This window comes from Clarias gariepinus, chromosome 5, assembly GCF_024256425.1.
Source record: "Clarias gariepinus isolate MV-2021 ecotype Netherlands chromosome 5, CGAR_prim_01v2, whole genome shotgun sequence".
NCBI classification, from domain to species: domain Eukaryota; kingdom Metazoa; phylum Chordata; class Actinopteri; order Siluriformes; family Clariidae; genus Clarias; species Clarias gariepinus.
Window position 1 is genome coordinate 23,866,506 of NC_071104.1, and position 17,102 is coordinate 23,883,607.

The following is a 17,102-nucleotide window of genomic DNA, read 5'->3' on the forward strand; positions in this document are numbered from 1 at the left end:
TCAGCCCCCCCAAAAAATGTCACCATTGGATTTAACTAAGCAAATATTTAAGACCCTTCCGGTGGCAATAAGTTATTTAACCTTCACTGATGCAGTAAGTAGCTTCTCTTTTCTTAAACAAGTCATAAGACCTGTGATCATGGCATAAATGTTACTCTGTTTCAAAAGGGTCAGATTTTCAACCAAAGAAAACAACTAAGGAACTAAGGAAGTGAGAAACAAATGATTAAAACCAAGACGGATAGTGGTGAACCATTATTTTCAAGGAAGAAACAAACATCAGGCAAACATCCTGAATGAGCAGGATGGGAGATCACATTAGTGAAAGGAAACTCACAGATATGTTTAATTGTAAAAGTAAGAGCATTTCCACACTCACAATTAAAAGAGAACTTAGAGGATATAGACTAAAGGTGTGTAGCACCAAGTTGTCCCTGTTGGGTCCATGATCAAGGCACTTAACCCAGCAACTGGGGGCAAAAATGAAGTTTTTTTTTTTTTCTGATGAAAGCCCATAGTCCAAGATGACCATGCCAGGATTCATAAGGCTGAAATTGTGAAAGCATTGTTCAGGGAGCATGAGGCATCATTTGGCATTGCATTCGCTCATGGATTGGCCACCACAGAGTCCAACCTTAACCCCATTGAGAATCTTTGTGATGTGCTTCATGCAGTGGTCTGACTCTCTCATCATCAATTCATGATCTTAAAGAGAAATTATGGCGACTTTTAATGGAAACATATGTAGTGATATTGCATAAGCTTATCAAAATGATGTCACAGCAAAAGGTGGTCCAGTGAAATTGCCTCGTTGTAGCAATAACATTACTGCTGTGAATCGCTAGAGGGCAGCAGACACCACTATTCCTCAGGCTTTGCTACTCATTACGCGCACACTGGGCATTTTTAAGGGGAACCTGAGTGGCCATTCTGTCTCTTATTTCGAGGTATATTCCTCGAAGAAATGTTAATAAACAATTGTCTTGACAGAAATTATTTAAATAGTTACACCAGAAAGGTGTTTTATTCTTCAGGTTAATAAATACTAGAAACCAATTTCTGGTGTCTCATGTGTGATCAGTAAGCTTCCGGTGGAACTCATGATGAGCTGTGTGAAATAATAGACTGTAGACACATTGCGAGTCTTCTACTGTTCGGAAGTCACAGTGTAGTCTATAGGGTCCTCACGCTTGTGTCCCATTTTTGTGTTAATGGGCCAGGAGTGTTCGCGTTTCCGCTAAAGAAAAGAAAGATGGACTAAACCCAAGCGCACTGTTGTGTTTCAGTGAGTGACATCAGCAGCCCTGCGCTGCATCTGCGCTCGCGCGCTCTGTCTCTGTGCTTCTCCTTCCCTACGATGCTGAGCCGCTTCACTGCCATTGGCTGATCGAGATACGATTCCATTGATCCTAAATTCACATTTTGAGGTTCGTGTCGGTCGCGGTGGATTTGTCAGACGTCTCCCTCGGTGTGGCGCGGCTCTCGGTGGCAGCAGTGTCGAGAAAGCAGGCAGAAGGAGGAAACAATAGCGCGAGCGCCGAGGAGCTGCTGCGCTTTGTGCGTCGTTAGCGCTACCCGGAGCGCGCGCATGCAGCAGCACGCGAAGATGCGGGGATTTTAACACACGCGTGCGCATCGACTCTCCCGGATTGTCTTTACCTTTACGTGTGCATTGTGAACGAACCGACTGGGTAGATATGAGTTCTGCCGAAGCAGCCGAAGAAGGACCGAACGACTCGGACACGGACGCCTTCTTCAAAACAGGTAGGGTTCAGACCTGATCCGTGACACGCGCTGCTGTGAATCTGACGCGGAAACAAAGGACCGTTATCGAGAATAAGTTAATTAAATTGGATCCTAACGAGCATGCAGAGAGATTAAAAGGATGTAAGAGTGAACACGCAGAGCGGGGATGTGAACGCACGGAGTGTGATGTTATTGAGCAAAGCGTTTCACTCAAACAACTCAGTGTGTTTAAGGACATTTCGAGCTAAAGTGGTTGACACGACTGCATAAAGATTAATGAGTGTGTGTGTGTGTGTGTGTGTGATTCAACAGTAACATGTCCAGTGTAATGCATGGCTTTGTTTGACAGCCGCGCTTTTCAGTGTCATCAGGACTCCCCCCCCCCCTCTCTCTCACTCACACACACACACACACACACGTTGAAGTGATAGATGATGAACAAGAAACTGAACATTAAAATGAATGAAAACATTTTATTGATCATCTACAAGCCCTTGTTCATGGAGCTGTGCTTAACTCTGTATCCTGATGAAAAAACAAACAAACAAACAAACAAACAAAACAGTGATAATGCATACTGTTTTTGGAGACTTCAGATTTGGTAGCAGATTTATATGTTATCTATAATAGGCTATTATAAATATTATTCGTCAGTGGATCATTCGATAACTTAATGTTCTTTGGTTCCTGAAGTGCCACATTAAGCCATTAGAGGTCTGATCAAAGGTTTAATGGTTCAATATTTTTAAATTGTCTGGGGCATACCTCCCACTAGGTCGTATCACGGTTGTAAAAATGAGAATAAATACACTAATCGTCATTGGCCTCCACAGTCCCTAGTTGGACTACAAAGGTTTCTGGATATACCTCCCATTATCAGCAAAACCCCGCTATTTATTAAATGCTATAACCAATGCTACGTACCCTTAGAAACAGATGGTTCGTCAAGCAATTTTTTGGGGGTAGGTCCTGTGTTAAAAGTTGCTGGAGGCTTTTATTAGAAGAATTGTTACATGCATCCCAACGGTTTTTCTAGAAAGACAACACAAAGAACCCTCACAGGATCTGTATACAACCCTATAATATTGGTTTGCCATGTTACCAAATGTTCCAGTTTCTTTTAGTATATTGAAGGCTGAACATGAATGCAACTAGCTGCTGCTGCTTCATGCTGCACAAACACTCAAGCTCCAATCCCAGCATCTTTCGGCATCATCCATGTGTGCCGTTTTTCTGTACTGTATGCCTAAACGAATGTAAGATTTCTGGTTTAATGCCTAAAGGTTTTTCTCTTTTCTTGTGGTACCTTAATGAGGACCAGGTTCTTACAGTCGTTTGAGTATAACTATCTCAAAGCTGAAATGGTGGGAGTAAGATGCAGGCGTGAGCAAGTGTTGTGGTGATGTGGCCACATTTCAAGCACTTTTTGTAGTTATGCTAAGGAAATCGTGCTCATTTGGAGTTAAGGAGCCCTGAACCACAGTCACTGTGAACAATCTAGCCTATGGCCAACACAAAGCTCTAGAAATATAATCTAGACTATAGACCCACAGCAGACTTTATTCTTGATTTGTTCAATCTGGATGTAGAGCTTAGTGGACCACAGCGCTGCATTTAGGGCAAAAGCGAAGATGATTTACAGATGGTACAGAGGTCTGAGAGCATTATCAGAGATGAGAGAGTGTCTTTACTGTGGTTCGTTCAAAGCATATAAGGACATCTGTCTCAGGCAGCACTGGGAGATCAGTCATCAGTGTCTGTATTAATACATCATGGCACTCTGTGCCCTAGGGGTTGCCGAAAACTGTGAAGAGGTATGAAGGGAGGGATGGATTGGGCCAGGATGCACACAAAGGAAACGATGGACAGACAGAGCCGCAGTGAAAAAGATAGTAAGATGAACCTAATTTGAATGGGAGGATGTCTCTTCTACACCTTTTTGAGAGCAGTGGGTGTTTGCCATCAGAGAGAAAGGCATTACATGGCTGAGTAAGCAGTAATCCATTCACAAACTGCTGTTTGAAAGACCTGAAGTGGTTTTATGTCCTCAACCATACGGCACTCTCTCTCTTCATGTATATTCACTGCTTACAGAAGGATTAACCGTGAGCCAAACTCACACTCATGCATGGACAAAGACTTGAGTCTAGCCAAGTCTTTTAGTGCAAGTTTACAGCCTTCATCCTATTAGAAGGAATAATTAAAAAAAAAAAATCCCCCCTTTTTCAGCTGTTCTCGTCATCTGTTCATCTGAATCATCTGGAATGATTCAGGCATCCTGGTTATTAGTAAAGCAGCAGTTTGGCCTACAGCGCTGGTATTAATGAGACACTCTGCAGCCAACTGAAGGCGGATGTGTCTTCAGGTAATAACAGCAGCAGGTTGGCACAGTACAACCCTCCAATCAATACCTGTATAGCGTTAGCCTTTTTGTCAACAACAATTGCCTCCCAGGGAGCCTGACAGACTACAGCTGCAGAGTCTGGCTCCAGTTCTGTTCGTCCTCTCAAAAGCTACTCTACACAGCACAATTAGGGGTTTCTGTATTGATTAGCTAAGCACTCAATGAGCTGGGATGGAGGCCAAGGCCTCGAGTGAGGTCATACTGAATTCATCCCAAGAGGTATAGGTTAGTGATGTGACTTGGCTACTCTAATCAATTTGATCTAAATGGTGGGGTTATTAAGATATTTAAAGGGGCACTCTGACTAAATTGTAAAACAAAAAAAATTAACTGTCAATACATGTCTTGTAAACAAGCCTGTTTGTTTCTTACAGTAATATTTCCCATGTGTATATTGCGAACACCTCCCATCATTATGCTTGTTATGTTCAAAAGACTACAACACAGAGCTGAAATTTGCAGGCACATAGTGCACAATTTTGTGTGTGTGTGTGTGTGTGTGTGTGTTTGAAGCAATTTAATTCTGAAGGAGGTCAGATTTTAATGATATAGCTCTTAGTGTAGAGTTTTATTCTTTGAATAAATTACCTTGTAATTTAATTAATTTGTTTATTACCAATAATCATTGAACTTGATCAGTGTCCTTAACAGGTAGAATTTAATAAAAGGAAAAAAAAAGTTTCCCGGTACATTGGACAAAAGTCTGGAGGTGTAGGCTCATTTGTGTATTAGTGCTCTGTTAATTAGGTGATTACCAAATCATCAACATATTAGCAAGTCAGTCATTTGATATCCATGTGCTACTCTGGCAATAGAGATGTTTTATTTCCTTATACAAATATCAGTGGTAGATTTCGGTCTGCGGAATCCTTGGTCTATTATGTACTTGTTGACATCTTAAAGGAGGAAGCATATTTACATGCATATAACATTTAAATAAAGTAATTTGAGATGTAATTTACTGACCCATAATGTGTACAGTGTAATAGTGGAGATGGAGCAGGATCACTGGATTCAATGATTTGCCTTGTCTAGTGGGTAGGCTTTGTTGTGACAGACGTTGTGTGTGTGTTTGTGTGTGTGTGTGTGTGTGTGTGTGTGTGTGTGTGGGAGAGAGAGAGAGCGTGTATTCCCTCCTCCACTCCCTATGTTATTCTGCGCCTCACACACACACACACACACACACACACACACAGACTCTAACATGGAGAGAACAATAGGGTGAATCCGGCCAGTGTCGGTCAGGATAATGAACACACCCATAGTTTGGCTTTATTCTGTTTGTGTGCATGTGAATGTGTGTGTGCCTTTCTTTCTCATTTACACACACAGTTTTGTAGAGACAGATGGCTAATTGGCCAATGTAAGCCATATGGGTAATAAAGAGCATAAGAGGAGATTTGACTGGATTATTGAGTCATGATCTGATGTTAAGCCAGAGAGCAGGAAAAAGGAGGATATCCCATTGTCTTAAGGAGCCAGGAGTTTCCATATTCACCAGGAAGAAACCTAAGCTCTACCGTGTTAGTATGGAGAGACAGTTAGCACTGCTGGCTAATAGGGTCAGATCTTATTAGCTGATGCTTTGAATGAAGCTTTTAGGTGAATTGGAGGAAGGAGTGTCTGAAGGGACGTGTGCAGACAGCTGTGTCTGCTGATAAAGACACTCTGGCTTGTTATACCGTACTTGTAAAGCTAAATGTTTGTAATGCAGTGAGATTGGCAGGCATTTTTGTTTTTGTTACTTTCCAGCTTCGTCACAACCCAGACCGATTCCTGAGGAATCTGTGTTCTTACAGATATTGTTTTTGAAAATCAAGCAACCTTGATAAAGACAGCAAGCAATGTTGACTGTGTAAAGAACAAACTGGGGGGAAATAAGCATTAACCCAATAAGTATCTAGTATGTATTGTGAAATTAAAAATGTGGTTTTTTTTTTTAGCTTTTGAAAATAAATGAACATTTAGATGTACAAGAACCTAATTTTTAGCTTTCCACTGCTTGATTCATTTTAAGCAATTGTTTAATCTTGGTCAGGGTTGCTATGGATATGTAAGCTTTTCGTAGGAAAACTGGCAACAGTGTGGGAATATACCATGATGCCAGTCTACTGCAGGGCACACACTCATTCTCACCCAACAATAATTAAGCATGGCCAAGCTACCTACCAGGATGTGTTTGGCAGAGGTGATTTTAGAGGTGAGTTTATTGGGGCCCTAGGCCAAAATTTGCAGGGGTCCCTCTCTAACCAACATTTATCACCATCATCTTATAAAAAAATGAATGTTTTGTCAGCCCTCAGGGGCCCCTTACTAGCCTGGGGCCCAAGCAGATGCCTGCCTTGCCTGTTTACAAGTAGCACTTTTTTTTTTTTCCAGATGAAACCTTAGGATGGAACAAGGAATCCTGGATTCTTAGTTTGTTATTGTATCTAACAAATAAAGAGTTTTATAGTTAATATTAAATGGTACATGTTTATATTGAAGTTGACTTTTACTGGCTGATAAAAGCTATGAGAAAGAAGTACAGTATTTAACTTTTTCCAGGAGTGTGGATAGGTTGAAAATGAATTTGTTGATTGATTACATGACAGTACGACGTTCATCAGCGTATAAGAAGCTTGACTAGAAACATGGAGTTGGACTGCTTGGTAGTAGTACAGGAAGGGGGGATGATGCCAACATGATTTATCTGTGTAATATTATAGCCTGCTAAAAGCAAATGAGCCTCAAATATTTTAAGATTGTAAAATTGGTAAGAAAATACTAAGTTATTAAACATTTTTTGGCAAGCTAAATGCTCCAAACCTGACATGAAGGAATTACAAAAGAAAAAAAGGTATGGCATACCTAATACTTTCTTTGTTCTTTATCTAAAACAAATCTGTCAAAAGTTTCCTTTTAATAAAATGAAATAGCTTGCAGTTATACAGTAATGTCCACTGATTCTATTAACAATTCAGTTTTTACATTTTTTGTTCCTTTATGTATCTACTGTTTGCAGCCGGGTGTCAAAAAACTATTAAGTTGAGATTGATCATTGATTGTTATTATTTATTTTTATTTTGCTGACTGCCAGGGCAAAGACCAAAAGATGAAGAATCAATTACATGTTTTTTTTGTTGTTTTTTTTGGCTCTTGTATTATTCCAGTTTACTGAATTACATTTAGTACCGGATACTTTCTATGGATTCGCCAGTTAATTTGCTATTGTCAAGAAGCCTAGGTTTTGTTAGATTAAAAATAATATTATTAGCTGAGTGTATTGTCTAATAATTGAATTCTTCTAGTGGTGAGTTAAATATAATCTGGTAGGAGTCTTGAGAGTCTGCAATATGATTGCTGTTCTTCAGCATGGGTGGGAAAATGGACCCAAGCTAAGAGCTATTGATCCACTCCTTGTGTGTGTGTGTGTGTGTGTGTGTGCATGTGGGTTTAGGAGGTGGGGTGTATGGGGTGTGGTTTTTTTGTAACTACCAAAAACACAAAGAGAGCATGATGTAATATCGCATTTGGAATCAGTTGTAATCACATTAATGACGAATCAACCGCAGGCTCAAACAGAGCACGTGTAGCCCATCCAAGCATCAGCAGTCTGAATGTGGTTTAATGCTGATTTATGCACAATTCCCATGTGTTGCAAACCATGAGCCACGCGGTACAGGTTTACATTCTACAATTAAAGCTGACATTTAGTTGTTTAACTTATTATTAATTCCCTGATTGTAGATACGCTGTGCTGAAGTACGAGGAGAAAGAGCAAAAATATGTCATTGCCATTATGTTCACTTGAGCATGCATATTTTTCAGGTTTTCATTAACAGAATGAAGCATTTTATTGTGGGAGTTTGGAAAATCGAACATGGGTTGGCAGTATCCAAGCATTATTTTAAGAACTCACTGTATTCATATTGCAACTGCTCTAATACCTCTGCCATTTGTCCACATGTGAGCTCAGCCTCTGGCTAATAAAAACTGCAGACTCATATACACCAACAATTTTTTGGCAGATTCTTTAGAGTAAGTAGATGCCTAGCAGAGGAAATGAAAATAGATATTGAAATAGAGCTACTGGAGATTCTATTGATCATTTGTTTTTCATCCGAAGGGTCATGTCAGATTCATCTTGTCCAGCAAGGGATCCCTGTAACTGGGCTCCCGGCCTCAAGGACATGCTGGTGGAAGTAGAGAGGAGTCATGCATATTTAATACTGTACCTTGCCTGTTCAGTGCACTTCATCGGTACGGTAGACAGGATGAACTGATTCATACAATGGTTTTTAAAGATAACCTTAGCGGTTCTGCAGATAATATACCCCTCTCACTGTAGAGGACTCGTTTTTGCATTAGATGAGCCTTTTATTTTAATGCTGAACTGTTTGGAATAAAACTGCATGCATACTTGATATTGCACTTGAACTGGCTCGATGCATGTGCTTTGCATATTCTTTTTAGTGGCATGTAGCTGTGGTCTGCATTTTTCCACAGAGGCGATTCAGGTCTCTGTGTAAATGTAATATCTGACAGTGAAATCCTGCAGATCAAGCTTTGTGTTCAGCACTGACACTGCTAGACTGGAACACTGGAACACAAGCATATAGAATGGATGCTGGTAACGCATCAAGAAGAGAAAGAAGCCTAGGCAAGTCCAACTGTGGTAGAGGATAGATCTCATCTTCTATACCGCTCTATCCTGTATTCAGGGTTGCGCCGACCTGAAGCCTATCCCAGGAGGCTTAGGGCACGAGGTAATCCACGACAATCCACGAGTGCCAATCTATCGCAGGGCACACACACACACACACACTATGGGCAATTTGGGAATACCAATTAGCCTAATCTGCATATCTTTGGACTGTGGGAGGAAACCAGAGTACCCGGAGGAAACCTACCAAGCACGGGGAGAATATGCAAACTCCATGCACACAGAGACAGGAATCAAACCCAGACCCTGGAGACGCAAGGCAACAGTGCTAACCACTACACCACCGTGCCACTAGAGGATAAATGATCTGCTTAAATGAAATCATACTGGCCAGTCCCTCTATACCATAACATTTTACCAGGGGAAAAAAATTAATCTTACTCTGTCTCTCCTTACCTACACATTAACATGTTTCCACTTTTTTTTCCTCTCTTGGGCTTTCTGTCTGCAAGATGATTACTGTGAATTCCTTCATGGGGCTGTCATTTTTAGAGATCCTAACTATAGGGTTGCCAACTACGTGAAATGGAAATAAGGGACAGGAGTAGGCGGTGGGGTAGCTTGGCGGGGGGTGGGGGGTTTGATGGGGAAGCTATTTTTTAAGTGCCAACAATTGGCTTTATGCCTTCATTCATGAGAAAGTATTGGTTTGACTTGAACAACCCTCATACAGTATTATCTCATTCTATAGTATCTCTCTTTGAACTTATTGGGCTTGTAACATAGTTCAAAGACATGCAGGTTAGGATAATTGGCATTCTCAAATTGTCCATAGTGTGTGAGTCTATGCGTGTGCGCCCTGTGATGGATTGGCACCCTGTTCCCCGCCCTGTGCCCTAAGTCTCCTGGGATGTCTTTTCGTTGCCAATTACGGCAACTATGGCATATGTAGGATGCCAACCATCCCACATAGCTAACTGTAGAAGGCGGACTTCAAGCAGTCGGGCATATTGTAAACAAGTCTGGTGTAAATTATTTGAGTGTTATGTCTTTGTGTACATACATGTGCGCCTTTTTAAATGTAATTATTAAGGACTAAAATGAGATGGGGATAAATAATTAATGACTAAAAGATTAACTTGTATCAGAGTGATAGGCTGAGAAAAGCATAGAGAAAGAAAGGATGGACTCATGATCCAAGACATACCACATTATCTACCAAACATGGTAGAGGTAGGGGAATGGCGTGGGCATGTACAGTGTGGCTGCCAGTGAAAAAGGGTCACTGGAGTTTATTGATGATGTGTCTACTGAAAGAAGTAGCAGAAAAAAAGTTTGGCGTGTATGGAGATTTTTTTTCCCCCTTAGATCCAGTCAAATGCTGCAAAACACATAAAACAGCGCCTTATAGTACAGATGGATAATGACCCAATACATGAAAGTATTTTAGAAACTGCTAATGTACCAGGAATAACTCATAATAGTTTACTCAGATTTTATGTAAAAATTGATTTATGTAAAAATGTCTATTGTGGAATTAAAGATACAGTATGTATGCTTTGCTTGTTAGTTCAAGTTTTATTCGATATTATCTATGTCTCTGGAGTCACAAGCATTACTTTATGTATTAAATGTTTATTGTATGGCTCCTACATTAGTTTGTAAGTTGAAAAGATCTCATTTTAAATGTCTGAAAGTTAACAATGTCTAAAAGTTACTATGACGGCATGGTGGCTTAGTGGTTAGCACTGTGACCTTACACACTCTAGGGTCCGGGTCGCTTCTCGGCTCAGGTCTGTGTGCATGGTGCTTTCATGTTCTTCCTATACTTCCTATGGTGGGTTTATTCTGGGTACTCTGGTTTCCTCCCACAGTCCAAAGGCATGCAGATTAGGCATTCCTTAATTGCCAGTAGTATGGAGTGTGTGTGTGTGTGTGTGTGTGTGTGTGTGTGTGTGTATATATGTATCTGCGATAGATTGATATCCTGTCAAGTCTTCTGTCAGAGGCTCAAGTCTCCCTGTGATCCTATAAACAGAATGAGGCGGTATAAATGATGAGTGAGTAAAATAATACTTAATAAAAATGTCTGTAAGCAAGTAAAACAGTCTGCAGAGCTGTGAGAGGTGCCCAAAGTTTCTTAGAAAATATATATGAATATATATATATTTATATAAATATCGTACCAACTGATAATTAGATTAAATAATAGAGCCATTAATGGATTAGATTTCTTTTTACTGTTTGCTTGCTACTGTATTTATCGTATTTACAGAAATTTGTTTAATATCTAATATTTTGGAAAGCATTTTTTGGGTTCATGGATTTTTCCAAAGACTTTTTCTCAGTTTAAAATACTGTATATTTTCAAGTTGAGAAAATCGAAGATAAGTCTTGAGGAATATCAACCTCTTCATATTGCCTGACTATACTTAGATAATTTCAGAGATGACAGTACAGTACACTCCCACTCTAGAGACCTGGCCAAAATGTGTACACTGGACATATAAGATTCATATACAGTATTACTACTTACCAGAAACATCTGGAAAATCCATTTAGTAGAAGAGACGGAACGAGTGAGACCCACTTATTGAATTCACGAGCCCTCGGCTGGCTGGGTAGGAAAAAATGTCTTACAGATAATGGCATGAAGCTGGTTTTCTTTCCTACCAGATAATGAGTGTGTTTAAAAGTGGGTGAGCTGGAACAGGTCTGAAGGATGTAAGTCTAGATGCAGGTCTCATTTGTATGACTACGATAGGAGCCCTGTGTTTTGCCAGATTTGCTGACCTTGCAGACCTGAGACCATTTTTGGTCTTGAGCGGTACACTATAAAAAGTCGTGTGTAGTTTTAAAGCTGCTGAATTTGAGCGATGTATTTTCTGTGTGTTCTGTATGTTATTGCCGTTTTTAAGGTCAGGGTGAGAGAAATTCGTAGCCACGCTGTTAGCCTCATATGGAACGCAGCTGCTGGCTTAATGAACACATCATGAACATTGGCACTGCACACGTACAGCTTCTCTGCCTGTACAAACCAACTGGTCCCATTAAAGTAAGAAGCGAGAAATGTAAAGTAAAAAAAGTGAAGTGCTGTGGATAGAGTTTGAGGTTAATGAATGGATGGAAAGAGTTAAAAGGAAAGTGTGAGAGGATGAACGAATGGGATCTAGCTTCAGGTAGCCTGATAAACACAGCTGAAACTATCAAAATAAGCACCACCATTGGTTTCAGTGTGGTTTTCAGAGCTACAGTGCTGTAGTTAATTACCTTTGCAAGTGTACGTCATTCAGCAGCAGCAAAGACAGAAAGCAGATTCTGGCAGAAATATCAGAAACTTGGCAGTGCAGTGTACATCAGCGTCATGTAATAAATGTTGCTATCAGGTCAGTAAAGTATGACAGTAAATAGGAGGACTGAGAGGTTACCATACAAACTAAGCTGAATCGACTCTACTGAGTACGTCTTTAAAATGCTTTTGTGACAGGCAGGCTTGATTTATACATCAAACTGAAGTTAAATTACAGCTGAACAGTCCTCTCAATGGAGGACACCAATTACAACTAATGCATGGAAACACACACGCACACTCATACACGCACGCTCACATTTGTCTTACTATCTTTGGGAGGATCTTCCACTGACATATTTATTAATTCCGAGCACCAATATGCCAACACCTAAAGTTAACTCTAACCTGGTACCATTCGGACTAGCCAAGGTTCAAAAATACCAACACATGAGACTTTATTCTGCTCTTTACCTAGAGGCATGTGCTGCCTGTGGTTAACACTCAGGAGTAATAACATTCGAGCTAAGGATTTTACGCTCTTCGTATTCATCTTCTATGTTTCTGAGAAGGAAAAGAGCTGAGGTCTTGCGGGTATGTATAGTGGAGCTGAAATGGCTGAGGAGCTCTGGCGTGAGTGTGTGTATACAAAAAAAAATGGTTGGAAATGGTCTGAATACCGCTGACATAAAATCTCTCTTCTCCAGCATATGGAGATGATGGAGAAAGCAATCCTATTTGCCTAACCACAAATGGATTTTAGCCAGTGCTGTGTGAACTGAGGCCGACGGCATCCCACTGCTCTCTGCTCCACCATTGTGTTGGCAAGCAGGCGGCCAATTGAAGTTTTCCTTTTCCTTAATTGGTAGGAAATGAAGGATTTTGTGAGTCTGATTGTTGTAATGAGTGGACCATTGCATTGTAAAGATGGAGCGTTTTCCCCATTGTTTGGGCATCCTGTTGTCTGTAGGAATTAAAGCTCACGTCACAGGCAGTTAAATGTAATTTTCATTTGGATTGTTGCCCTGCCTACTGAACCACAAAAAATTTGGAGTGTCCAGGCTTAGGACATGCGAGAGAAATTTTTGTTTCCCCCAATCCCAATGGACTGAACAGATCCTGCAGACAGAGTCTGCAGATTTTATTAAATGAAAAAAGGAGTTTGCTGAAAGACTTAAAATGAATTCAGATTACTGAGCTCTGTGGTATTGAGAAAATCATGGTCAAATGGTGCTCATAACTTTCATGTAGGTTGCCTTTTCTTTCAGCCCATTAGGTGCACAAGTGTTTGTAAAAAGAAATAACATCAACAATTATTGACTAGACTGAATACAGTAGAAAATGCAGTGAATAATGTGTGAATTTAGAAATGGCTTTTGTATATAGAGTCTAACTGAAATTGACTGGTATAGTGAATTCATGTAAGATTTTAGAAATTGATTTATTGTTCAAGGAAAATGGCATTATAAACGGTTTATATTTGTATAAAATCCTTGTTCTCAGTTTAAGATATATACACTATATTTCCAAAAGTATTTGCTCGCCTGCCCTCAAATGCATATGAACTTGAGTAACATTCAGTTCTTAATTCATAGGGTTTAATATGATGTTGGCCAGCCCTTTACAACCATAACAGCTGCAGCTCTTTTGGGAAGGCTTTCCACAAGGTTTAGGAGTGTGTTTATGGGAATTCTTGACCATTCTTCCAGCAGCGCATTTGTGAGGTCAGACACTGATGTTGGACGAGAAGGCCTGACTCGCAGTCCCGCTCTAATTCATCCCAAAGGCGTTCTGTTGGGTTGAGGTAAGGGCTCTGTGCAGGCCAGTCAGTTTTGTGCACTTGTTTCATGATGAGTTGAGCTCGGCCCCTTAGTCCTAGTGAAAGGAACTCCTAATTCCTAGCTTTAAAAGACCAAGCCATTTCGGACAATTTCATGCTTAAACTTTGTGGGAAAAGTTTGGGGATGACTCCTTCCTGTTCCAACATGACTACACACCAGTGCATAAAGGAAGGTCAATAAAGACGTGGATGAGCGAGTTTGGTGTGGAAGAACTTGACTGGCCTGCACAGAGTCCTGACCTCAACCCGACAGAACACCTTTGGGATGAATTAGGAGACTGTGAGCCAGGCCTTCTTGACCAGATGATATTTAACATTTACACTCTGTTATGGCTATTTCAGTCACCCCAGCAGTAACGAATTACAGGTATGCATTGTAAAATATCCACATTCTGTTCTGCGAAAAATGAGACCTTAGGGGTTGAGGAACGAAGAGAACTCATATGGTGCATACCTGTACTACAGTATGTACCGAAAAGAAAAATTTAAACTGGTAGAGGAATAAGCTGACAATGCTGTAAACTGCAGTTTTTGTACGGCTTATAAAGTGTATCATAATCTCCAACAATCTCTGTAAATAAAACGATTTTGTCTTCTGCCACTAATTATTTTTTGACTCACTACAAAATTACAATCAAAGCATTATTTTGCTATATATTATTTTATTTTATTATTAAAAGTGAACTAACCGTTCCTTCGAACCTTACCTGAGGCTACCTTTTCAAGTGGACTGATCATGACTTGTCGATCCATATCATAGTATGGTACGCAGTGTTCACGTTACTCACACAGACTGGACTGTGGGTCAAGTGTATGCAGATCAAGTGGCCATGTCCCTAATGTAAAAGCACCCAAAATAATTAACTGGCTACTAACACACCAAAACTAATCGCTACATGACAGCAGTTCATGAGATGAAGACTTTTAACAAGAAAGCTTTTAACAAGACGCCCCACAATGTTTTTGAAAGGTTTCCAGCTCCGTCTGTTTAAAATCTAATGACAAAGGATTAACGGAGTAATTCTTTAAACTGGACAAGAGAAGAACACATAGTGTTAATGGATAAAATAGTGAAATGCTTGGATATTAGAGCAGAAAGCTCCTCTTCTGACAGTGTTTAGCTCTTTGTTAGCTTAGAAGCAGTTAATTAGCTTCTTTCAGTTTAATGGGTTTCCTTAAGGACTTTAATTCCATTGAATTAATCAGTTGTGCTCTTTCTCCGCTGGATGCTGAACAAATTTCTAAAAATGCACAAAAATAATGGTGCTAACTGTGTGCATCAGATCTGTCTTCATTTTAGAGCATAGGTCTAAAGAGTGAAAGATTGGAATTTCACATTATAACTTAAACAGAGCATGTAGTGTTGTATAATGATTCATTATGTAAATATGCGCAGGTTAATCATGCAGTGTGTAGCACGTCTGCCTAACACCTGAAAACTGTTCAGTTTGATCCTGATATTCCGATGTTCTCATGGTGCTTTTGTTTGTTTTCCTCTTGGTTTATCAAGGATGCTCTGAATCCAATGCACCTTAGTTTGACCACAATAAAGCTTTTACCAACATTGAACACATGTCAAGAATAAATATAAAAAAGTTAAGGAATTTTCTGTTTTACAAGATGCTTTTCAGGTCAAAAACAGAAATCACATCCTGTAACGTTAACCTTAATTTATTTTGTTTATAAAGAGCTGACTCAGCGCTGGGCCTCTCTACAAGTGGGGGTTGACTCATATTTATGACATTCAGTTAGCTGGATTGAATGTTCTGCTAAAAGGCAAGTCAAGAACAATTGAAGCCAGTGAACAAAATCTGTTGTTCTCTGTCATCAAAGACCTACAAAAATTGTCTGCATTAGCACTGTAGCATATATACAGTACCTTCTGCTCGGCGCTTTGGAGCCAGTTGGTGGTTTTCTCACTGTAGCGTGTCATGTGTTTGTGACTGCTGCCCCATGCTGAGTCAGCCATTAGCAGCTCCTTCCTCCAATGACATCATTGCCTGGCATCGAGACATTAGTGAAAGAGAGTAGGCGGAGGAGAAGCTATTGAGCGTAGGGTTAATGGAATTACTTCTCTCAATCTGTGAAAGGAGTCAGCCATCGATGGCTCATCTTTACATACATCACTCGCTTAACAACGATATTTCCTTCGGGAACAGATTCGCTTTATCACATCCAGGTTTAGACATGATCCTTTTCAGTATGCTTGAGAAGTGACCCACATCTGGTTTACGGCACTGGCCCTGCATCCACTTTAAGTTAGTGTAGGCATCTGGTTTTTACACAGACAGCTTGAGTCTGTTGTGATTTATTTGGTCTGTTCACATCAGCTGTATGTGATTTGGTGTAATTACAGGAAGACGTTCATTATTATGGGCATGGAAACAATGGATTACGTTTTGCACTTTCAAGTAATCACCCAGTAATGTTTGTTATGTGAACTCTGGGTGAATGCACCCAAAAATAGCTCTGGTTACAGCACGCAGAGGGAAACAGCAAGCAATTAGTCTTTCACTGAAGGCCCCCAAACTCCTACTGTTTTATTGTGCTGCATTCTGATTACAGCAACCTTATACAGTATATCGCCATTTGCCAAATCATAATCTGTTTCCAGTGCCATTATTTTTCATCAGTGTTTCAGACAAAAGTTAGGAGAAATCTGAACGGTCACAACCAAAATGAGTACTTCATGACTTTGGTACTTTTTGCTTTAATATTGTGCTTGCACTGCTTTCACGGTTATTCTTTCTGTATGGAGCCTTAGATAATATGAGACGAGGAATATTCCGGAGAGTGTGTGAGTTATGGAGACACAGGCAATCCCATGCCAGGCTTCATTTATATTGACAGTCTGTCTGCGGCTTGAGGGCTGCTAATGCCATTTATTCCTTTCAAGTAGTAATGATAATTGTTCTATTTGGCAGAAGGAGGCTCTGTTCTCTAGGGGTTATGGAGGCCAAAGAACCACGGGAGTGATCAGAAGCCACTGACATGGAGAGAGAAAGAGAAAGAAATTTAGAAAAACAGTTAGAGGTTGTTCACCGAAGGGAAAATAACAATCTACTGAGAGAGGCTAGGCAATAGCCTTTGGATAAAGAGGTGCTGTTCTCTGCAATATCCTGCATTTACATTCAAGCTCATACTTAGAAGAAAACCACAGCAGGAAGTGTAGATGCAA

At 40.2% G+C, this 17,102-nt stretch overlaps 1 protein-coding gene across 2 annotated transcripts in view; it reads left to right on the top strand.

The window, feature by feature from the left end:
- Positions 1-1,366: 1,366 nt before the first annotated feature.
- The window catches only part of kalrna (kalirin RhoGEF kinase a), a 173,362-nt gene continuing 157,626 nt past the window's right edge, over positions 1,367-17,102 (top strand). For both annotated transcript variants that reach the window (XM_053495941.1, XM_053495942.1), the window contains exon 1: positions 1,367-1,764. In XM_053495941.1, coding sequence (XP_053351916.1) covers positions 1,698-1,764 — 67 coding nt within the window. In that variant the 5' untranslated portion in view covers positions 1,367-1,697. The remainder of the gene's footprint in view (positions 1,765-17,102) is intronic.